Source organism: Polyodon spathula, chromosome 29 (assembly GCF_017654505.1).
Source record: "Polyodon spathula isolate WHYD16114869_AA chromosome 29, ASM1765450v1, whole genome shotgun sequence".
In the NCBI taxonomy this organism is placed as follows: domain Eukaryota; kingdom Metazoa; phylum Chordata; class Actinopteri; order Acipenseriformes; family Polyodontidae; genus Polyodon; species Polyodon spathula.
This window is the reverse complement of record NC_054562.1, coordinates 553,937-571,017: the sequence shown is the minus strand read 5'-3', so window position 1 is coordinate 571,017 and position 17,081 is coordinate 553,937. Positions and strand designations below refer to the sequence as shown.

The 17,081-nt window shown below is 44.2% G+C and overlaps 2 protein-coding genes across 2 annotated transcripts; one reads left to right on the top strand and one right to left on the bottom strand.

Annotated features, from left to right (window-relative positions):
• Positions 1 to 1,703: 1,703 nt before the first annotated feature.
• eif3f (eukaryotic translation initiation factor 3, subunit F) lies at positions 1,704 to 7,586 on the bottom strand. Its single transcript, XM_041232285.1, has 8 exons — positions 7,433 to 7,586; positions 6,916 to 6,986; positions 6,487 to 6,566; positions 4,822 to 4,959; positions 2,967 to 3,058; positions 2,436 to 2,572; positions 1,974 to 2,087; positions 1,704 to 1,852 (listed from the first exon to the last, which is right to left on the bottom strand). The coding sequence occupies exons 1-8, from the start codon at positions 7,542 to 7,544 to the stop codon at positions 1,775 to 1,777; spliced, it is 822 nt and encodes a 273-aa protein (XP_041088219.1). The 5' UTR covers positions 7,545 to 7,586; the 3' UTR covers positions 1,704 to 1,774.
• Positions 7,587 to 8,716: 1,130 nt separating this feature from the next.
• kcnj9 (potassium inwardly rectifying channel subfamily J member 9) lies at positions 8,717 to 16,272 on the top strand. The gene is made up of 7 exons (XM_041232278.1): positions 8,717 to 8,921; positions 10,667 to 11,049; positions 12,614 to 12,827; positions 12,950 to 13,151; positions 13,709 to 13,901; positions 14,407 to 14,604; positions 15,174 to 16,272. The coding sequence occupies exons 2-7, from the start codon at positions 10,746 to 10,748 to the stop codon at positions 15,581 to 15,583; spliced, it is 1,521 nt and encodes a 506-aa protein (XP_041088212.1). The 5' UTR covers positions 8,717 to 8,921; positions 10,667 to 10,745; the 3' UTR covers positions 15,584 to 16,272.
• The last annotated feature ends 809 nt before the right edge of the window (positions 16,273 to 17,081 follow it).

Sequence of the window (17,081 nt, the reverse complement as noted above, 5' to 3'; positions counted from 1 at the left end):
CTCTGTTATGACTTGCCTTCTCTTCCAATAAAACTGCACAGCTTTCTACCCTGCTTGCATTCTGTGAATCTCATGGTTTTCAAAGATTAATGTCTCAGTGTATTATGGAGTTAAATCTACACAAGGATAAACCCTAATTCATGGAACAGTCCAACCCCGTTTTCTGCTACGATTGAAAAAAAAAAATGTCAAGCTGTGACTATCCAAAAGACAAAACCCCAAACCCTTCCCCCAGCATCTAACTATTTAAAATCCGACAAGAAATAAGACACGGGATAATCGGGAGAATCGATCCCCAGGATCTGGCAGATGCTGAGCAGCTGGAGCCTCGCGGCGTCTCTATCCTGGCTCTGACAGGCCACGTTGCAGGAGGGCTCCTCGTACTCCATCGAGATCAGCTGTTTTGAAGGCAAAGGGTGGTCATGCCAAACACTGATTTGATGTAGATTTTTCTTCTGTTCACTCACTTTGCATTTTGTTGATTGATAAACTATTAACTATTTTTGAAAGCATTCTACATTTTTTCACACCTGCCTAAAACTTTTGCACAGTACTGTGTATATATATATATATATATATATATATATATATATATATATATATATATATATATAGCTAAACTTTTTTTCTTCATTTTTAAAGTAAAAAGATTTTTGTATTTATATTTTTTTCATTGTAAACTTTTTTTTTCAAATTTTCTAATTAAAACCGCATTTCTTGTTTTTTCCCCCCCTCTTTCTCAGTTTGATAGCATTTTGTAAGACACTGGTTTTCATGTAATGGCTTCATTGTTTTGTTGTGTGTGTGTGTGAAGTGTTTTGGAATCGTTGGGATGAAAGCTGCTATAGCAGGAAGCTTGGTGGATCAAGGGGTAAAAAAAAGGGGTTTGGATACCATGAGGCTCAGCCCCTGACTCCCTGTGTGTGAGACCCCGAGTCACTGAACCTCCCTGTGCTCCGTCCTTCACATGAGACGCCAAACAAACGAGGTCCTATTGGAAGAGACTCTGCAGCAGCCCCTGACTCACTGTGTGTGTGTGAGAGACCCTGAGCAAGCCACTGAACCTCCTTGTGCTCCGTCCTTCGGATGAGACGCCAAACAAACGAGGTCCTATTGGAAGAGACTCTGCAGCAGCCCCTGACTCACTGTGTGTGTGTGAGAGACCCTGAGCAAGTCACTGAACCTCCTTGTGCTCCGTCCTTCGCATGAGACGCCAAACAAACGAGGTCCTATTGGAAGAGACTCTGCAGCAGCCCCTGACTCACTGTGTGTGTGTGAGAGACCCTGAGCAAGTCACTGAACCTCCTTGTGCTCCGTCCTTCGCATGAGACGCCAAACAAACGAGGTCCTATTGGAAGAGACTCTGCAGCAGCAGCAGCGGTTGTTGATGACGCAGAGTTCACCCCCCTGGTCTCTGCGAGTCGCTTTGGATAAAAGCAACTGCTGAATGACTCATTCATAGTTAAACTAATTAATATCAAAAGGAATTTTAAGTGAATCACCGATATGATTGAAGCCTGCAGTTTCATTACATTTACTATCCTCTACTGCGGCTCTTTATAAAAAAAATAAAAAAATAAATAAATCTGGAGTTTTTCTGTAAAAACAAGGTTTTGGGGTCCCTTTAAAAAACACGATTGGGCACCCCAAACTCAGACGCAGAAAAAGAAAAAGAGGGTAAAAATAATTGGACACCAACGTTATCAGATAAACCTAAATTTTATTTGTACTGTCAAAAAACACTTCACAGGGGAAACCCAGGAAAGCGACTCGCTCACAGACAGATCAGCTTCTCGTTGAGGGCGATTTGAGCCTGAGTCAGATTGGCCAGGTATGTTACCATCAGCAGATCCTGTAGAGAGACAGTAAAACACCTGCACTGAAACTCGGAGCTGACAAACCAGGCTTTTTAAACTGACAGACAGACAGACAGACAGACAGACAGACAGAGACACGGTGAAAATCTTAATTACATTGATGTTGCTGTTCAGCATGCTTTCAAAGTCTTCTGCTGTTATTTTGGGAACTTTATTGACCAAATCTGTCAGGAAACGACCCACCGTGTTGTCAGGCGTGACCTTACCAGACTAGAGAGAGAGAGAGGAGAGAAAAATAATTGAGATACTGGAATTGCATTGTAACTGCAGTTTAATATCACTGGACTGGACTGGAATTGCATTGTAACTGCAGTTTAATATCACTGGACTGGACTGGAATTGCATTGTAACTGCAGTTTAATATCACTGGACTGGAATTACATTGTAACTGCAGTTTAATATCACTGGACTGGACTGGAATTACATTGTAACTGCAGTTTAATATCACTAGACTGGGCTGGAATTGCATTGTAACTGCAGTTTAATATCACTGGACTGGACTGGAATTACATTGTAACTGCAGTTTAATATCACTAGACTGGAATCTCTCTCTCTCACCAGCACGTCCTCAGTGTAGCTCAGTACGGTGGTCAGCATGTCCTGGATCCGGGCGGCAGCCGACCCAACCTGCTCCAGGTCAGTGGTCAACCCTTTGGAGCGGGACGGGCTGGCCCGAGTGCGCTGGAGAAGGTCAACTGGAACACATAAGGAGCCAAAACCAGAGTCAACGAGAGCGGGAGCGCAGGTGAAGAGATCAGAGAGAAGAGAGGACAGAAGTGGAGAGGAGATGAGAGCAGGAGAGAGAACAGAACAGGGCAGGAGAGGGGAGAGAGCAAGAGAGGAGAGCAGAGAGGACAGGAGACAGGGAGAACAGGACAGAAGTAGAGAGGAGATGAGAGCAGGAGAGGAGAGAGAACAGGACAGGGGAAGGGAGAGCAGGAGAGGACAGGAGACAGGGAGGACAGGACAGAAATGGAGAGGACAGAACAGGACAGGACAGAGGAGGAGAGGGGAGAGAGCAGGAGAGGGGAGGAGGAGAGAGGAAAGAGAGCAACAGAGGGGAGAGAGGAGGGGATCGGAGAGACTCACCCCCAATGCGTTCTGTATCAAAGTAAACGTATTTCACAGTCAGTGGGCTGAACATCACACCCACAGTCTTACTTGGGACGCCCATCTGAGCGCTGGAAACAAACACAAACACACACTGAAATCCACAGACAACTGTGCTTAGCAAAGCTAGGAGGAGAAAACCCTGCATCTGTGTGCTGTCAAATGAACCAGCATTGCAGGGCTGGGAATCAGACTCCTATTGCACAGCAGTGTCACCCAGTCCAGGTTTTACTACCAGCTTGATCAGCCCCCAGTGTGTCTAGGCAACAAGCTCAGGTGTGTCTTATTATTGAACTCCTAGTGAAAGCAGGACCGGATCACACCGCTGTGCAACGGGAGTCTGATTATTAAACTCCTAGTGAAAGCAGGACCGGATCACACTGCTGTGAAGCGGGAGTCTGCAGTTTAATATCACTAGACTGGGCTGGAATTACATTGTAACTGCAGTTTAATATCACTAGACTGGGCTGGAATTACATTGTAACTGCAGTTTAATATCACTAGACTGGACTGGAATTACATTGTAACTGCAGTTTAATATCACTAGACTGGGCTGGAATTACATTGTAACTGCAGTTTAATATCACTGGACTGGACTGGAATTACATTGTAACTGCAGTTTAATATCACTAGACTGGACTGGAATTACATTGTAACTGCAGTTTAATATCACTAGACTGGACTGGAATTACATTGTAACTGCAGTTTAATATCACTGGACTGGACTGGAATTACATTGTAACTGCAGTTTAATATCACTAGACTGGACTGGAATTACATTGTAACTGCAGTTTAATATCACTAGACTGGACTGGAATTACATTGTAACTGCAGTTTAATATCACTAGACTGGACTGGAATTACATTGTAACTGCAGTTTAATATCACTAGACTAGACTGGAATTACATTGTAACTGCAGTTTAATATCACTAGACTGGGCTGGAATTACATTGTAACTGCAGTTTAATATCACTAGACCGGGCTGGAATTACATTGTAACTGCAGTTTAGGTCACTGGACTGGGCTGGAATTACATTGTAACTGCAGTTTAATATCACTCGACTGGACTGGAATTACAACAGAACTGCAGTTTAATATCACTATCCTGGACTGGAATTACATTGTAACTGCAGTTTAATATCACTAGACTGGGCTGGAATTAATATTGTAACTGCAGTTTAATATCACTAGACTGGACATTACATTGTAACTGCAGTTTAATATCACTGGACTGGGCTGGAATTACATTGTAACTGCAGTTTAATATCACTGGGGCTGGAATTACATTGTAACTGCAGTTTAATATCACTGGACTGGGCTGGAATTACATTGTAACTGCAGTTTAATATCACTAGACTGGGCTGGAATTACATTGTAACTGCAGTTTAATATCACTAGACTGGACTGGAATTACATTGTAACTGCAGTTTAATATCACTGGACTGGAATTACATTGTAACTGCAGTTTAATATCACTGGACTGGACTGGAATTACATTGTAACTGCAGTTTAATATCACTAGACTGGACTGGAATTACATTGTAACTGCAGTTTAATATCACTAGACTGGACTGGAATTACATTGTAACTGCAGTTTAATATCACTGGACTGGATTACATTGTAACTGCAGTTTAATATCACTGGACTGGAATTACATTGTAACTGCAGTTTAATATCACTAGACTGGACTGGAATTACATTGTAACTGCAGTTTAATATCACTAGACTGGACTGGAATTACATTGTAACTGCAGTTTAATATCACTGGACTGGACTGGAATTACATTGTAACTGCAGTTTAATATCACTAGACTAGAATTCTCCATGGTTACCTGACGTAGGCTCTGATGTTCATCCTGCCGCTCTGCAGGGCTGTGTCCACAGTCAGGTGAATCGGGTTCTGCGCCTCGCGGCTGTAGTACTCGTGAATCAGAACAGAGTGCTCTGTGATGTCATATCCTGTTGCGTACCTGAGACAGAGGGTGTGGGGAATTCAATATGTTAACAAGGGAACATTATTCAGCAGCTTTCACTGGACTCTATGAAGCTGAGGGAGTTAATTCTATATAGAGGGGGTGCAATTCAATATGTTAACAAGGGAACATTATTCAGCAGCTTTCACTGGACTCTATGAAGCTGAGGGAGTTAATTCTATATAGAGGGGGTGCAATTCAATATGTTAACAAGGGAACATTATTCAGCAGCTTTCACTGGACTCTATGAAGCTGAGGGAGTTCATTCTATATAGAGGGGGTGCAATTCAATATGTTAACAAGGGAACATTATTCAGCAGCTTTCACTGGACTCTATGAAGCTGAGGGAGTTCATTCTATATAGAGGGGGTGCAATTCAATATGTTAACAAGGGAACATTATTCAGCAGCTTTCACTGGACTCTATGAAGCTGAGGGAGTTCATTCTATATAGAGGGGGTGCAATTCAATATGTTAACAAGGGAACATTATTCAGCAGCTTTCACTGGACTCTATGAAGCTGAGGGAGTTCATTCTATATAGAGGGGGTGCAATTCAATATGTTAACAAGGGAACATTATTCAGCAGCTTTCACTGGACTCTATGAAGCTGAGGGAGTTCATTCTATATAGAGGGGGTGCAATTCAATATGTTAACAAGGGAACATTATTCAGCAGCTTTCACTGGACTCTATGAAGCTGAGGGAGTTCATTCTATATAGAGGGGGTGGAATTCAATATGATAACAAGGGAACATTATTCAGCAGCTTTCACTGGACTCTATGAAGCTGAGGGAGTTCATTCTATATAGAGGGGGTGCAATTCAATATGATAACAAGGGAACATTATTCAGCAGCTTTCACTGGACTCTATGAAGCTGAGGGAGTTCATTCTATATAGAGGGGGTGCAATTCAATATGTTAACAAGGGAACATTATTCAGCAGCTTTCACTGGACTCTATGAAGCTGAGGGAGTTCATTCTATATAGAGGGGGTGCAATTCAATATGATAACAAGGGAACATTATTCAGCAGCTTTCACTGGACTCTATGAAGCTGAGGGAGTTCATTCTATATAGAGGGGGTGTAATTCAATATGTTAACAAGGGAACATTATTCAGCAGCTTTCACTGGACTCTATGAAGCTGAGGGAGTTCATTCTATATAGAGGGGGTGCAATTCAATATGTTAACAAGGGAACATTATTCAGCAGCTTTCACTGGACTCTATGAAGCTGAGGGAGTTCATTCTATATAGAGGGGGGTGGAATTCAATATGATAACAAGGGAACATTATTCAGCAGCTTTCACTGGACTCTATGAAGCTGAGGGAGTTCATTCTATATAGAGGGGGTGGAATTCAATATGTTACAGTTTATACAGAACAATACAGTTCTCTCTCATAGGGTGGTGATGCAAAACTTTTGGCCAGAGCTGTATTTAAAGCATTAACATTATATAAGGGAAATCTATTTCCTTCAAAATTCAAGTCCCAGGTAAAGACAGACAGACAGAGCTCTGCACTTACCAGCCCACAATGACCTCGCTGGGAGTCACTTTCTTATGCAGTTCGTACATGTTCTTCGCAAACTCCATATCAACAGCCACCTGGGAGGAATTAAAACGCATTGAAACGACAGACGAGCAGTTCTGAATGCAGCGCCATCCTCACATTGATTTACAGTTAATTTACAAATAAAGCCCACGTCCTCTGGTGGCCAAGCACTGCAACACAGCCACGGACACGTTCTCTTGCATATGACCAGGGCTGGGAATCGGACTCCTATTGCACAGCAGCGTCACCCAGTCCAGGTTTTACTACCAGCTTGATCAGCCCCCAGTGTGTCTAGGGAACAAGCTCAGGTGTGAAATCAGTCTAGTTTTCATCCCCGATATTATCCAAATTACGAATCACTCTGTATATATAATAACAACAAGTTCAGAGTGACATACTCACCTCATCTTCCGATTCGTTGTGCGGGACGGAGAAACAGTTGGTCACTTCGACTGTGTGTTTCTCCACGGTGCCTGCGTGAAGGAGACAGGGAACCGAAACAAACCACAGCTCAGAAAAACAGCTTCCAGATCAACGCTGAAAACACGGCGGCTGAAATCACACCAACCCCAAATCATACCCCTCCCCTCCCTTCCCTTCCCTTCCCCTCCCTTGTTTCACCGAAGTTTCCAGCTGCACTGCGACGTCCAGAAACGCTGCATATCCCTTTACCTCCTAATCTGTAAACGTTTGAAGGGGGGGGGGGATAAAGATCTTGCAAATAATGTTGAAATTATTGCAACTAGCCGCAGAACTAAAGCTGTCATTTTGCAGAATATGTCAAAGCACGCAGCAATCAACCCCCCCTGCCTATGTAAAAGCACAGCCAGCGGCACACGCGTCCACGCCGGAGATGCATGGACCGCAGCGAGGCATTTCAGCTCCCAAGCACTCCAGCCTTGCAAGTGCCAGCTCTTACCCAGCAGAGTCCCGATCACTCTCAGCGCCCCTTCGTTCCTCCTCTCGTAAGAGTCGGCGATGGAAGCGAGGATAACCGGGTGGATTTTAACAACTGGGCCGTACACGGACATCTTGGCAAAAGGGGGAAAAGAGCGAGAGGAGTCGGACAGAGCGGCTGTTTCCTGTCTGCTTTTGCGCTGCTGCTTGCGTCTCAATTGGGGGGGGGGGGGATTCGAGGTTAGCATAGCGCTCCCCCCAGCGGCTCGGAAGTGTAATTGCACCGTGTGCTGAACAGCATTGTTAATTAATACAGTAGATTATATCTATCTATCTATTTATCTATCTATCTATCTATCTATAGAACCCTATAAGAATGTGATATATATATATATATATATATATATATATATATATATATATATATATATATATATATATATATATATATATATAGAGAGGAGAGAGAAGAGGGAGAGAGAGAAGAGAGAAAGGGCGAGGGAGGAAGAGGGGAGAGGGAGGGAGGGAGAGAGAGAGATAAGATAGGAGGCTTCTCTACCAATGTATATTTAGACACCCTTGACTGAAACGGCAGTCGATTTCGGTTCGAGATAGCTTAACAGCAATTCCCGCAAACGCCTTGAGAGCGTCGGCTGCATCGCGTTAGCTGCTGTTTAACCCTGGATTTTAAAGACCTGCGAGAATGGCCGTGCATAGTGACGCATTTTCCGGACTGGAAATGATTTTCCTTTGTCGTATTTCTTTATTTATTTTTTGTTTGTTTATTTGTTTATCTATTAATATTTTTTTGGGGGGAGGAAGAGGGAAAAGGCGATGTTGTTTCAACGCGGAAACTCTGTGCTGAATGCAGGCATTTTAGCTTATGAGGGAACTGACATCATTAAAACTGACATCAACGCGGGCTGTTAATTTATCGACAACCCCGATCTGAAACGGCAGTCGATTTCGGTTCGAGAAACAGCGGCACACGCACGACTTCACCCCAGAGCTTAACAGCAATTCCCGCAAACGCCTTGTCAACAGCGTCGGCTGCATCGCGTTAAATACCCGCTGCTGTTTAACCCTGGATTTTAAACACCTGCGCATCGAATGGCCGTGTTGCAAAAAAATCTGTAAAATTCTAGTGACGTCATTTTCCACTTGTTTATTGATTTATTCCTTTGTTTATTTATTTCTCAGGTTATTTAGATTTTTTGTTTGTTTATTAAGTTTATAGATACAGGACAGGGCATCTCTCTCAGGTAAGAGGGGAGATACAGGACAGGGCATCTTTTTTTGGGGGGAGGAAGAGGGAAAAGGCGATGTTGTTTCAACGCGGAAACTCTGTGCTGAATGCAGGCATTTTAGCTTATGAGGGAACTGACATCATTAAAACTGACATCAACGCGGGCTGTTAATTTATCGACAACCCCGATCTGATTAAAGATACAAGGAGAAGAAGAAAAAAAACAGACGTGACGCGCTTCTACAGCACCGGGCATCTCTCTCAGGTAAGAGGGGAGATACAGCACCGGGCATCTCTCTCAGGTAAGAGGGGAGATACAGCACCGGGCATCTCTCTCAGGTAAGAGGGGAGATACAGCACCGGGCATCTCTCTCAGGTAAGAGGGGAGATACAGCACCGGGCATCTCTCTCAGGTAAGAGGGGAGATACAGCACCGGGCATCTCTCTCAGGTAAGAGGGGAGATACAGCACCGGGCATCTCTCTCAGGTAAGAGGGGAGATACAGCACCGGGCATCTCTCTCAGGTAAGAGGGGAGATACAGCAAAAAAAAAAAAAAAAAAAAAAAAAAAAAAAAAAAAAAAAAAACAGGGCATCTCTCTCAGGTAAGAGGGGAGATACAGCACCGGGCATCTCTCTCAGGTAAGAGGGGAGATACAGCACCGGGCATCTCTCTCAGGTAAGAGGGGAGATACAGCACCGGGCATCTCTCTCAGGTAAGAGGGGAGATACAGCACCGGGCATCTCTCTCAGGTAAGAGGGGAGATACAGCACCGGGCATCTCTCTCAGGTAAGAGGGGAGATACAGCACCGGGCATCTCTCTCAGGTAAGAGGGGAGATACAGCACCGGGCATCTCTCTCAGGTAAGAGGGGAGATACAGCACCGGGCATCTCTCTCAGGTAAGAGGGGAGATACAGCACCGGGCATCTCTCTCAGGTAAGAGGGGAGATACAGCACCGGGCATCTCTCTCAGGTAAGAGGGGAGATACAGGACAGGGCATCTCTCTCAGGTAAGAGGGGAGATACAGCACCGGGCATCTCTCTCAGGTAAGAGGGGAGATACAGCACCGGGCATCTCTCTCAGGTAAGAGGGGAGATACAGCACCGGGCATCTCTCTCAGGTAAGAGGGGAGATACAGCACCGGGCATCTCTCTCAGGTAAGGGGGGAGATACAGCACCGGGCATCTCTCTCAGGTAAGAGGGGAGATACAGCACCGGGCATCTCTCTCAGGTAAGAGGGGAGATACAGCACCGGGCATCTCTCTCAGGTAAGAGGGGAGATACAGCACCGGGCATCTCTCTCAGGTAAGAGGGGAGATACAGCACCGGGCATCTCTCTCAGGTAAGAGGGGAGATACAGCACCGGGCATCTCTCTCAGGTAAGAAGGGAGATACAGCACCGGGCATCTCTCTCAGGTAAGAGGGGAGATACAGCACCGGGCATCTCTCTCAGGTAAGAGGGGAGATACAGCACCGGGCATCTCTCTCAGGTAAGAGGGGAGATACACTAGCGGGACTACAGAGGAACGTATTTCGTCCTTGGAGGGTCAGTCCATCTATTAGCATACAGTTATTATATTGTTATTATCCGAGGGAGAGAGGAGAAGGAGAGAGAGAGGAGAGAGATCCAGAGAGAGAGAGAGAGAGTATGTGTTTTTTAAAATAAGTAGTATTATTATCTGCGCTGACTGTAAACTGCACTGTGTTTAAATATGAAGCTTGCATTGTAACCCTGTCTGCGCTGCCCTGTGACACCTGTGTGAGTCTCCTGGCATAAAGCAGGGATCTGGCAAATAAATACATAATAATAATAATAATATAATAATAATAATAATATAATACAGCAAAAATGTAGTCCATTGGTTTGATACAGGACTACATCCCCCAGAATGCCTTGGGGTTTGTCATTAGAGCCAGGAGGGGAAATAACACATTATAATGGAATGAGGAACAGCTCTATATGTATATATATTTTTTAATTCAGCTTTTTTTTAATCTCTCTTCCACAGGTTTTAAGAAAATCAATAAAAAAAATTTTTAAAAAATCCAAGCTAAATAACTATCAATAAATAAATTCGACCAATCACAATGGCTCTGGAGATTTTGACCTTCAAGTCCATACCTGAAGCCACGCCCATACCCCCTCCTGGGGAGGTGGAGGAGGCGGGGTTTGTGCCTGGAGCGGACAGCCCGGTGGGTGTGGCTACAGAGCCGGTGGGCGTGGCCGGGGATCCTGGGGACGTGTTCTTCACGGACAGCCCCCACAAACCGTCCAATAACAGCCGGTCTTTTCAGTCCAAGCTGGCTGCCAGAGAGTTGGAGGCGGCGGCCAGACCGAGCAGAGAGAAGGTGGGGGCGGGGCAAGGAGTGGAGAGGCGTCGCTGCGGGCTGGGTGAGTACTGATAAAACCAGGATTAAACACTTACATTACCACCAGCTTTACGAACTAGAATCGTTTATATGTATATATAATTTGTTTTATTTGGGGTTTTTTTGGTGAAAAAAATAAACAAAATAACATTTTTAGCTATCATTCCTGTTTTCTTCAGTTATAAATGATCTAAAATGCTTGTCTTAATTTGACCTATCTATCTATCTATCTATCTATCTATCTATCTATCTATCTATCTATCTATCTATCTATCTGTCTGTCTATCTATCTATCTATCTATATCTCATATCTATCTATCTATCTATCTGTCTGTCTCTCTATCTATCTGTCTCATATCTATCTATCTATCTATCTATCTGTCTCATATCTATCTATCTATCTCATATCTCCTATATATCTATCTATCTTTCTCATATCTATCTATCTATCTATCCATCTATCTTGTATATCTATCTATCTTTTCATATCTATCTATCATAGATAGATAGCTCTATCTATCTCATATCTATATTATCTATCGATCTATCTAGATATCTATCTAGATCTATCGCATCTCGCTATCAGTATCTATCTCTATCTCTCTATCTAGTCTCTATCAGATAGCTATCTATCTGTCTCATATCAGAGTCAGATAGAATCTCTCTATCTATCTATCTATCTATCTCTATCTCTCTATCTATCTATCTATCTATCTATCTATCTATCTATCTATCTATCTATCTATCTATCTATCTATCTATCTATCTATCTATCTATCTATCTATCTATCTATCTATCTATCTATCTATCTATCTATCTATCTGTCTATCTATCTATCTATCTGTCTATCTATCTCTCTATCTATCTATCTGTCTCATATCTATCTATCTATCTATCTATGATCTAGAGATAGATAGAGGATAGAGATATCTACTATCTATCTGTCTGATCTATCTATCTAGATATCTATCTCATATCATCTATATATCTATCTATCTCTCTATCTAATAGCTATCTATCTAGATAGATCTATCTATCTGTCTCATATCTATCTATTCAATCTATCTCCTATAATAGATCTATCTTTTCATATCTATCTATCTATCTATCTATCTATCTATCTATCTATCTATCTATCTGTATCTATCTCCTATCCTATCTATCTATCTTTCTCATATCTATCTATCTATCTATCTATCTGTCTATCTATCTATCTATTTATCTATCTATCTGTCTCTATCTCTATATCTATCTGTCTCTCTATCTATCTATCTATCTGTCTCATATCTATCTATCTATCTCATATCTATCTCCTATATATCTATCTATCTTTCTCATATCTATCTATCTATCTATCTATCTATCTATCTGTCTCATATCTATCTATCTATCTTATCTGTTATTATGATAATGCTGTATCGTTATTTTCTTTATTTCCTGATGCCGCAGACTTATTTCTTTTTAAACCCAATCTGTAAAGACTCTTGAGATGCTGTGGTTTATAAATACACACAGCTGAGTTGAACTCAGCGATGGGACCGCTCCTGCATGTAATGTTGTAACTGGGACTGCTCGCCCCCTGCAGGCCGCAGCAAGAAGCGCAGGCAGCGCTACGTGGAGAAGAACGGCCGCTGTAACGTGCAGCACGGCAACGTGGGCGAGACGTACCGCTACCTGACCGACATCTTCACCACCCTGGTGGACCTCAAATGGCGCAGCTCCCTCTTTGTCTTCGTCATGGCCTACGCTGTCACCTGGCTCTTCTTTGGCGCCATCTGGTGGCTGATCGCGTACTGCAGGTATTTTTTCAGCGATGCTGTGAAACGTTGGTTTGGGGGTTTGGGGGTTTTGGGTGAGGCTTAAGGGGGATTCCCTCACAGCCATGTCTCTTTCTGTCCTCCTGCGTCTGTGTGGGTTTCAGGGGTGATCTGGATCATTTAGAGGACCAGACCTGGACCCCCTGTGTGAACAACGTGAACGGCTTCGTCTCGGCGTTCCTGTTCTCCATCGAGACGGAGACCACCATCGGCTACGGCTATCGGGTTATCACTGACCAGTGTCCGGAGGGGACCGTCCTGCTGCTGCTGCAAGCCATCCTGGGCTCTATGGTCAACGCTTTCATGGTAACGACTCCAAGACCAACAGCAAATAATAAAAGCCTACAAAACGAAAGACCAGACCAGTAGTAGTACAGCAGTATTTTACACTGTCACATTTTTCTTTTTCTTTTTTTGTCAGTATTTCTGTTAAATATCTTGGAAAGCTACAAAGCGCTGGGTGTGGAAATCAATATGTTAACAAGGGAACATTATTCAGCAGCTTTCACTGGACTCTATGAAGCTGAGGGAGTTCATTCTATATAGAGGGGGGTGGAATTCAATATGTTAACAAGGAAACATTATTCAGCAGCTTTCATTGGACTCTATGAAGCTGAGGGAGTTCATTCTATATAGAGGGGGTGCAATTCAATATGTTAACAAGGGAACATTATTCAGCAGCTTTCACTGGACTCTATGAAGCTGAGGGAGTTCATTCTATATAGAGGGGGTGCAATTCAATATGATAACAAGGAAACATTATTCAGCAGCTTTCATTGGACTTCACGAAGCAAAAGTTTGTTGTGTCTGTCAGATGGGGGTGGGGGTGCTGGTGATGATGAGAAACTGTCTCCTTGCTTCAGGTCGGGTGCATGTTTGTGAAGATTTCTCAGCCCAATAAGCGGGCAGAGACGCTTGTCTTCTCCAAGCACGCGGTCATCTCCCTGAGGGATGACAAGCTGTGCCTGATGTTCAGAGTGGGGGACCTGCGCAGCTCCCACATCGTCGGGGCCAACATCCGAGCCAAGCTCATCAAGTCCAAACAGACGCAGGAAGGTAAGACGAAGGAGGAGAAGAGGAACGATCGCACATCGGTGATCCAGCGTTTAGAGGAAAGGGGTCCGAATACCAGGAGGTTCAAATCACCTGGCTCACACTGACTCGCTGTGTGTGTGTGTGAGAGACCCTGAGCAAGTCACTGAATCTCCTTGTGCTGCGTCCTAAACTCTGCATCATGAACAACTGCTGCTGCTGCAGAGTCTCTTCCAATAGGACCTCGTTTGTTTGGCGTCTCGTCCGAAGGACGGAGCACAAGGAGGTTCAGTGACTTGCTCAGGGTCTCTCACACACACACAGTGAGTCAGTGTGAGCCGGGTGATTTGAACCTCTTGGTATCAAGACCCCTTTTCTTTAATCATTGGACCACCGAGCCTCCTAGCATGGCAGTGTCTCTCTCTCTCTCTCTCTCTCTCTCTCTCTCTTTCTATATATATATATATATATATATATATATATATATATATTATATATATATATATCTCTCTTTCTCTCTCTCTTCCAGGAGAGTTCATTCCTCTTGACCAGACAGATATGAGTGTGGGGTTCGAGACTGGGGATGACCGCCTCTTTCTGGTCTCCCCTCTGGTCATCTCCCACGAGATCGACTCGCGATCGCCCTTCTGGGACGTCTCCCAGGCTCAGCTGGAGAAGGACGACTTCGAGATCGTGGTGATACTGGAGGGAATGGTGGAGGCCACTGGTGAGTCACGCACATCAACAAAACATGCAAAACACAAGAGCCACACCTGGGACCCTGAGCTACTGAGCGTTGGCTATTCTGAACAAAATCATTGTTATTATTAATGAGTCATTCAGCAGAGGCTTTTATGCAAAGCGACTTCCAGTGAGGGGGGTGAACTCTGCATCATCAACAACTGATGCTGCTGCAGAGTCTCTTCCAATAGGACCTCGTTTGTTTGGCGTCTCGTCCGAAGGACGGAGCACAAGGAGGGTCAGTGACTTGCTCAGGGTCTCTCACACACACACAGAGAGTCAGGGGCTGCTGCAGAGTCTCTTCCAATAGGACCTCGTTTGTTTGGCGTCTCGTCCGAAGGACGGAGCACAAGGAGGTTCAGTGACTTGCTCAGGGTCTCTCACACACACAGTGAGTCAGGGGCTGAGCCAGGATTTGAACCTCCTGGTATCAAGACCCCTTCTTTTTAACCGCTGGTTCATCAACTAGTCTCTTTAAGAGGCTTCAGATAAAACCGTCTGCTTAATGACGCATTCATGATAATCTTTTTTTTTTTTTTAATTGTTTTTATGCAGGCATGACTTGCCAAGCTCGGAGCTCCTATCTCGTTGAAGAGGTCATGTGGGGTCACCGCTTCAGTCCCATGATGTCATTGGCCGAGGGATTCTTCGACGTCGACTACGGGGCGTTCCACCACTCCTTCGAGGTGGCCACGCCTACCTGCTCCGCCCGCGAGCTCTCATTGGCCGCCGCCCGCCACGAAGCCCACCTCTATTGGTCCATCTCCAGCCAGCTGGATGAGCAGAAGCCCTGCCAGGAGCTAGCGGGCCAGAATCTGATTGGCAACTCCACTGTGAACAGCTCAGCCAATGGGAAGAAGGAGGTGGGGCTGGGGGTTGGGGGTGGGGCTACTGATAAGGAGGAGCCAGCGGGAGGAGGAGGGGAGAGGAATGGAAGTGTGGCGACGGACCAATCAGAAGCTTAGAAGGAGGGAAGGGGGGAGTAAAGAGAGAGAGAGTGGGCTGATGGGAAGAGGAGTAGGTGGTTTGAGAAAGAAAGGTTTTGAAGTGGCGAGGAAACTACCGCCATTGCGGCTCAATGTGTGGGCAGGCGGTCTAGCAGAAGATAGGGAACCCTGGATCCAAAATGGCGGATCTTGTGACGCAGTTTCATTAGTGTAGGTCGATGTAGAGAGAGAGAGAGAGAGAGAGAGAGAGAGAGAGAGAGAGAGGTTATTTAGACAGACAGAAAAAGCAACTCATTTATATTCTGAAGTCAGTTGCCCAATGCACTTTCATAGCGCTAATGAAACTCAAACTATTTCAAAGGAGGAGCATATACAGGAAATATTAGCAAAAATAAAACAGTAATACATAAAACAATGGGACGATGTGTGAATCTCTCTCCCTCTCCCTCTCTATCTCCCTCTCTCTCTCTCTCTGTCTTAACCCCAAATCAATGAATATAAACAGCGCCCCTTATTGCAAACCCCACGCAATCGGGCTGGGACAAAATAAAAAACCCAGCCAAATCCAGTATTACAAACAGGCGAGCACAGACCGGACTGAGATCGTGCGGTTACAGTGTTACAGTTTAGTTCATGTTTTAAAAAAAAAAAAAAAAAACACAAAATATACTCGAATACTCTGTTGAGATAGTTGTGTTTTTTTTTTTTTTTTTTTTGGCTTATCCCCCCCCGAGAATGATTTTATTTTGCTGTAAATAATGTTCAAAATTGAATAAAAAAAAAAACACACACACACACACACACACACACACAAATACATCTATGAATGAAACATTTAAATATCGCAATAAAATATTCAGCATGGAAAAAAAAATTATATTTCTGAATTATTTTGAAATGTGTGTGTTTTGTCTAAACTGTTTTGAATATGTGCTCCCCCCAACCCCCCCAAGAGAAGGAGTTCTCCCTCCAGTCCAGAGATAATTCAATGCACACGCATCATATATTTCACTGGATAACTGAATCAGATTATTCTGCATTTTCTGGCCAATATTTACAGAGGGCAAAATCCATTGTCATTCATTTTCCGGTTCAGCCGTCTGTTGCCCTGGCAACCGCTCTACTAAATCAACAGTAGGCTGGACACCGGTTGCCTAGGAAACGGGAATGCTGGGGTTGCTACGGCAACGCAAGGACAGGTTCCCAATTATTCAGCAAACTGCTCGTTAGTTTGAATGAAGACGCTTCATGTGGACGCTCTGGAAAACTGATGCATTTAGCAAAAGCTGCTGTAGATCGTGTTGCCAGATAACACACACACACACACACACACACACACACACTGAGACACGCAGAAACACACACATACACACACACACACACACACACACACACACACTGACACACAGACACACACACACACACACACTGAGACACACACACACACACACACACACACACACACACACACACACACACACACACACACACACACACACACACACACACACACACA

Excerpts from the sequence above, each read along its gene's own strand:
- eif3f (XM_041232285.1), bottom strand. The coding sequence starts at position 7,544 with ATGTCCGTGTACGGCCCAGTTGTTAAAATCCACCCGGTTATCCTCGCT. Across the intron at positions 6,987-7,432 it reads AGTGATCGGGACTCTGCTGG|GCACCGTGGAGAAACACACA; the intron begins GTAAGAGCTGGC and ends TCCTTCACGCAG. Across the intron at positions 2,573-2,966 it reads TGATACAGAACGCATTGGGG|TTGACCTTCTCCAGCGCACT; the intron begins GTGAGTCTCTCC and ends TATGTGTTCCAG.
- kcnj9 (XM_041232278.1), top strand. The coding sequence starts at position 10,746 with ATGGCTCTGGAGATTTTGACCTTCAAGTCCATACCTGAAGCCACGCCC. Across the intron at positions 11,050-12,613 it reads GAGGCGTCGCTGCGGGCTGG|GCCGCAGCAAGAAGCGCAGG; the intron begins GTGAGTACTGAT and ends CGCCCCCTGCAG. Across the intron at positions 13,902-14,406 it reads GTCCAAACAGACGCAGGAAG|GAGAGTTCATTCCTCTTGAC; the intron begins GTAAGACGAAGG and ends TCTCTCTTCCAG.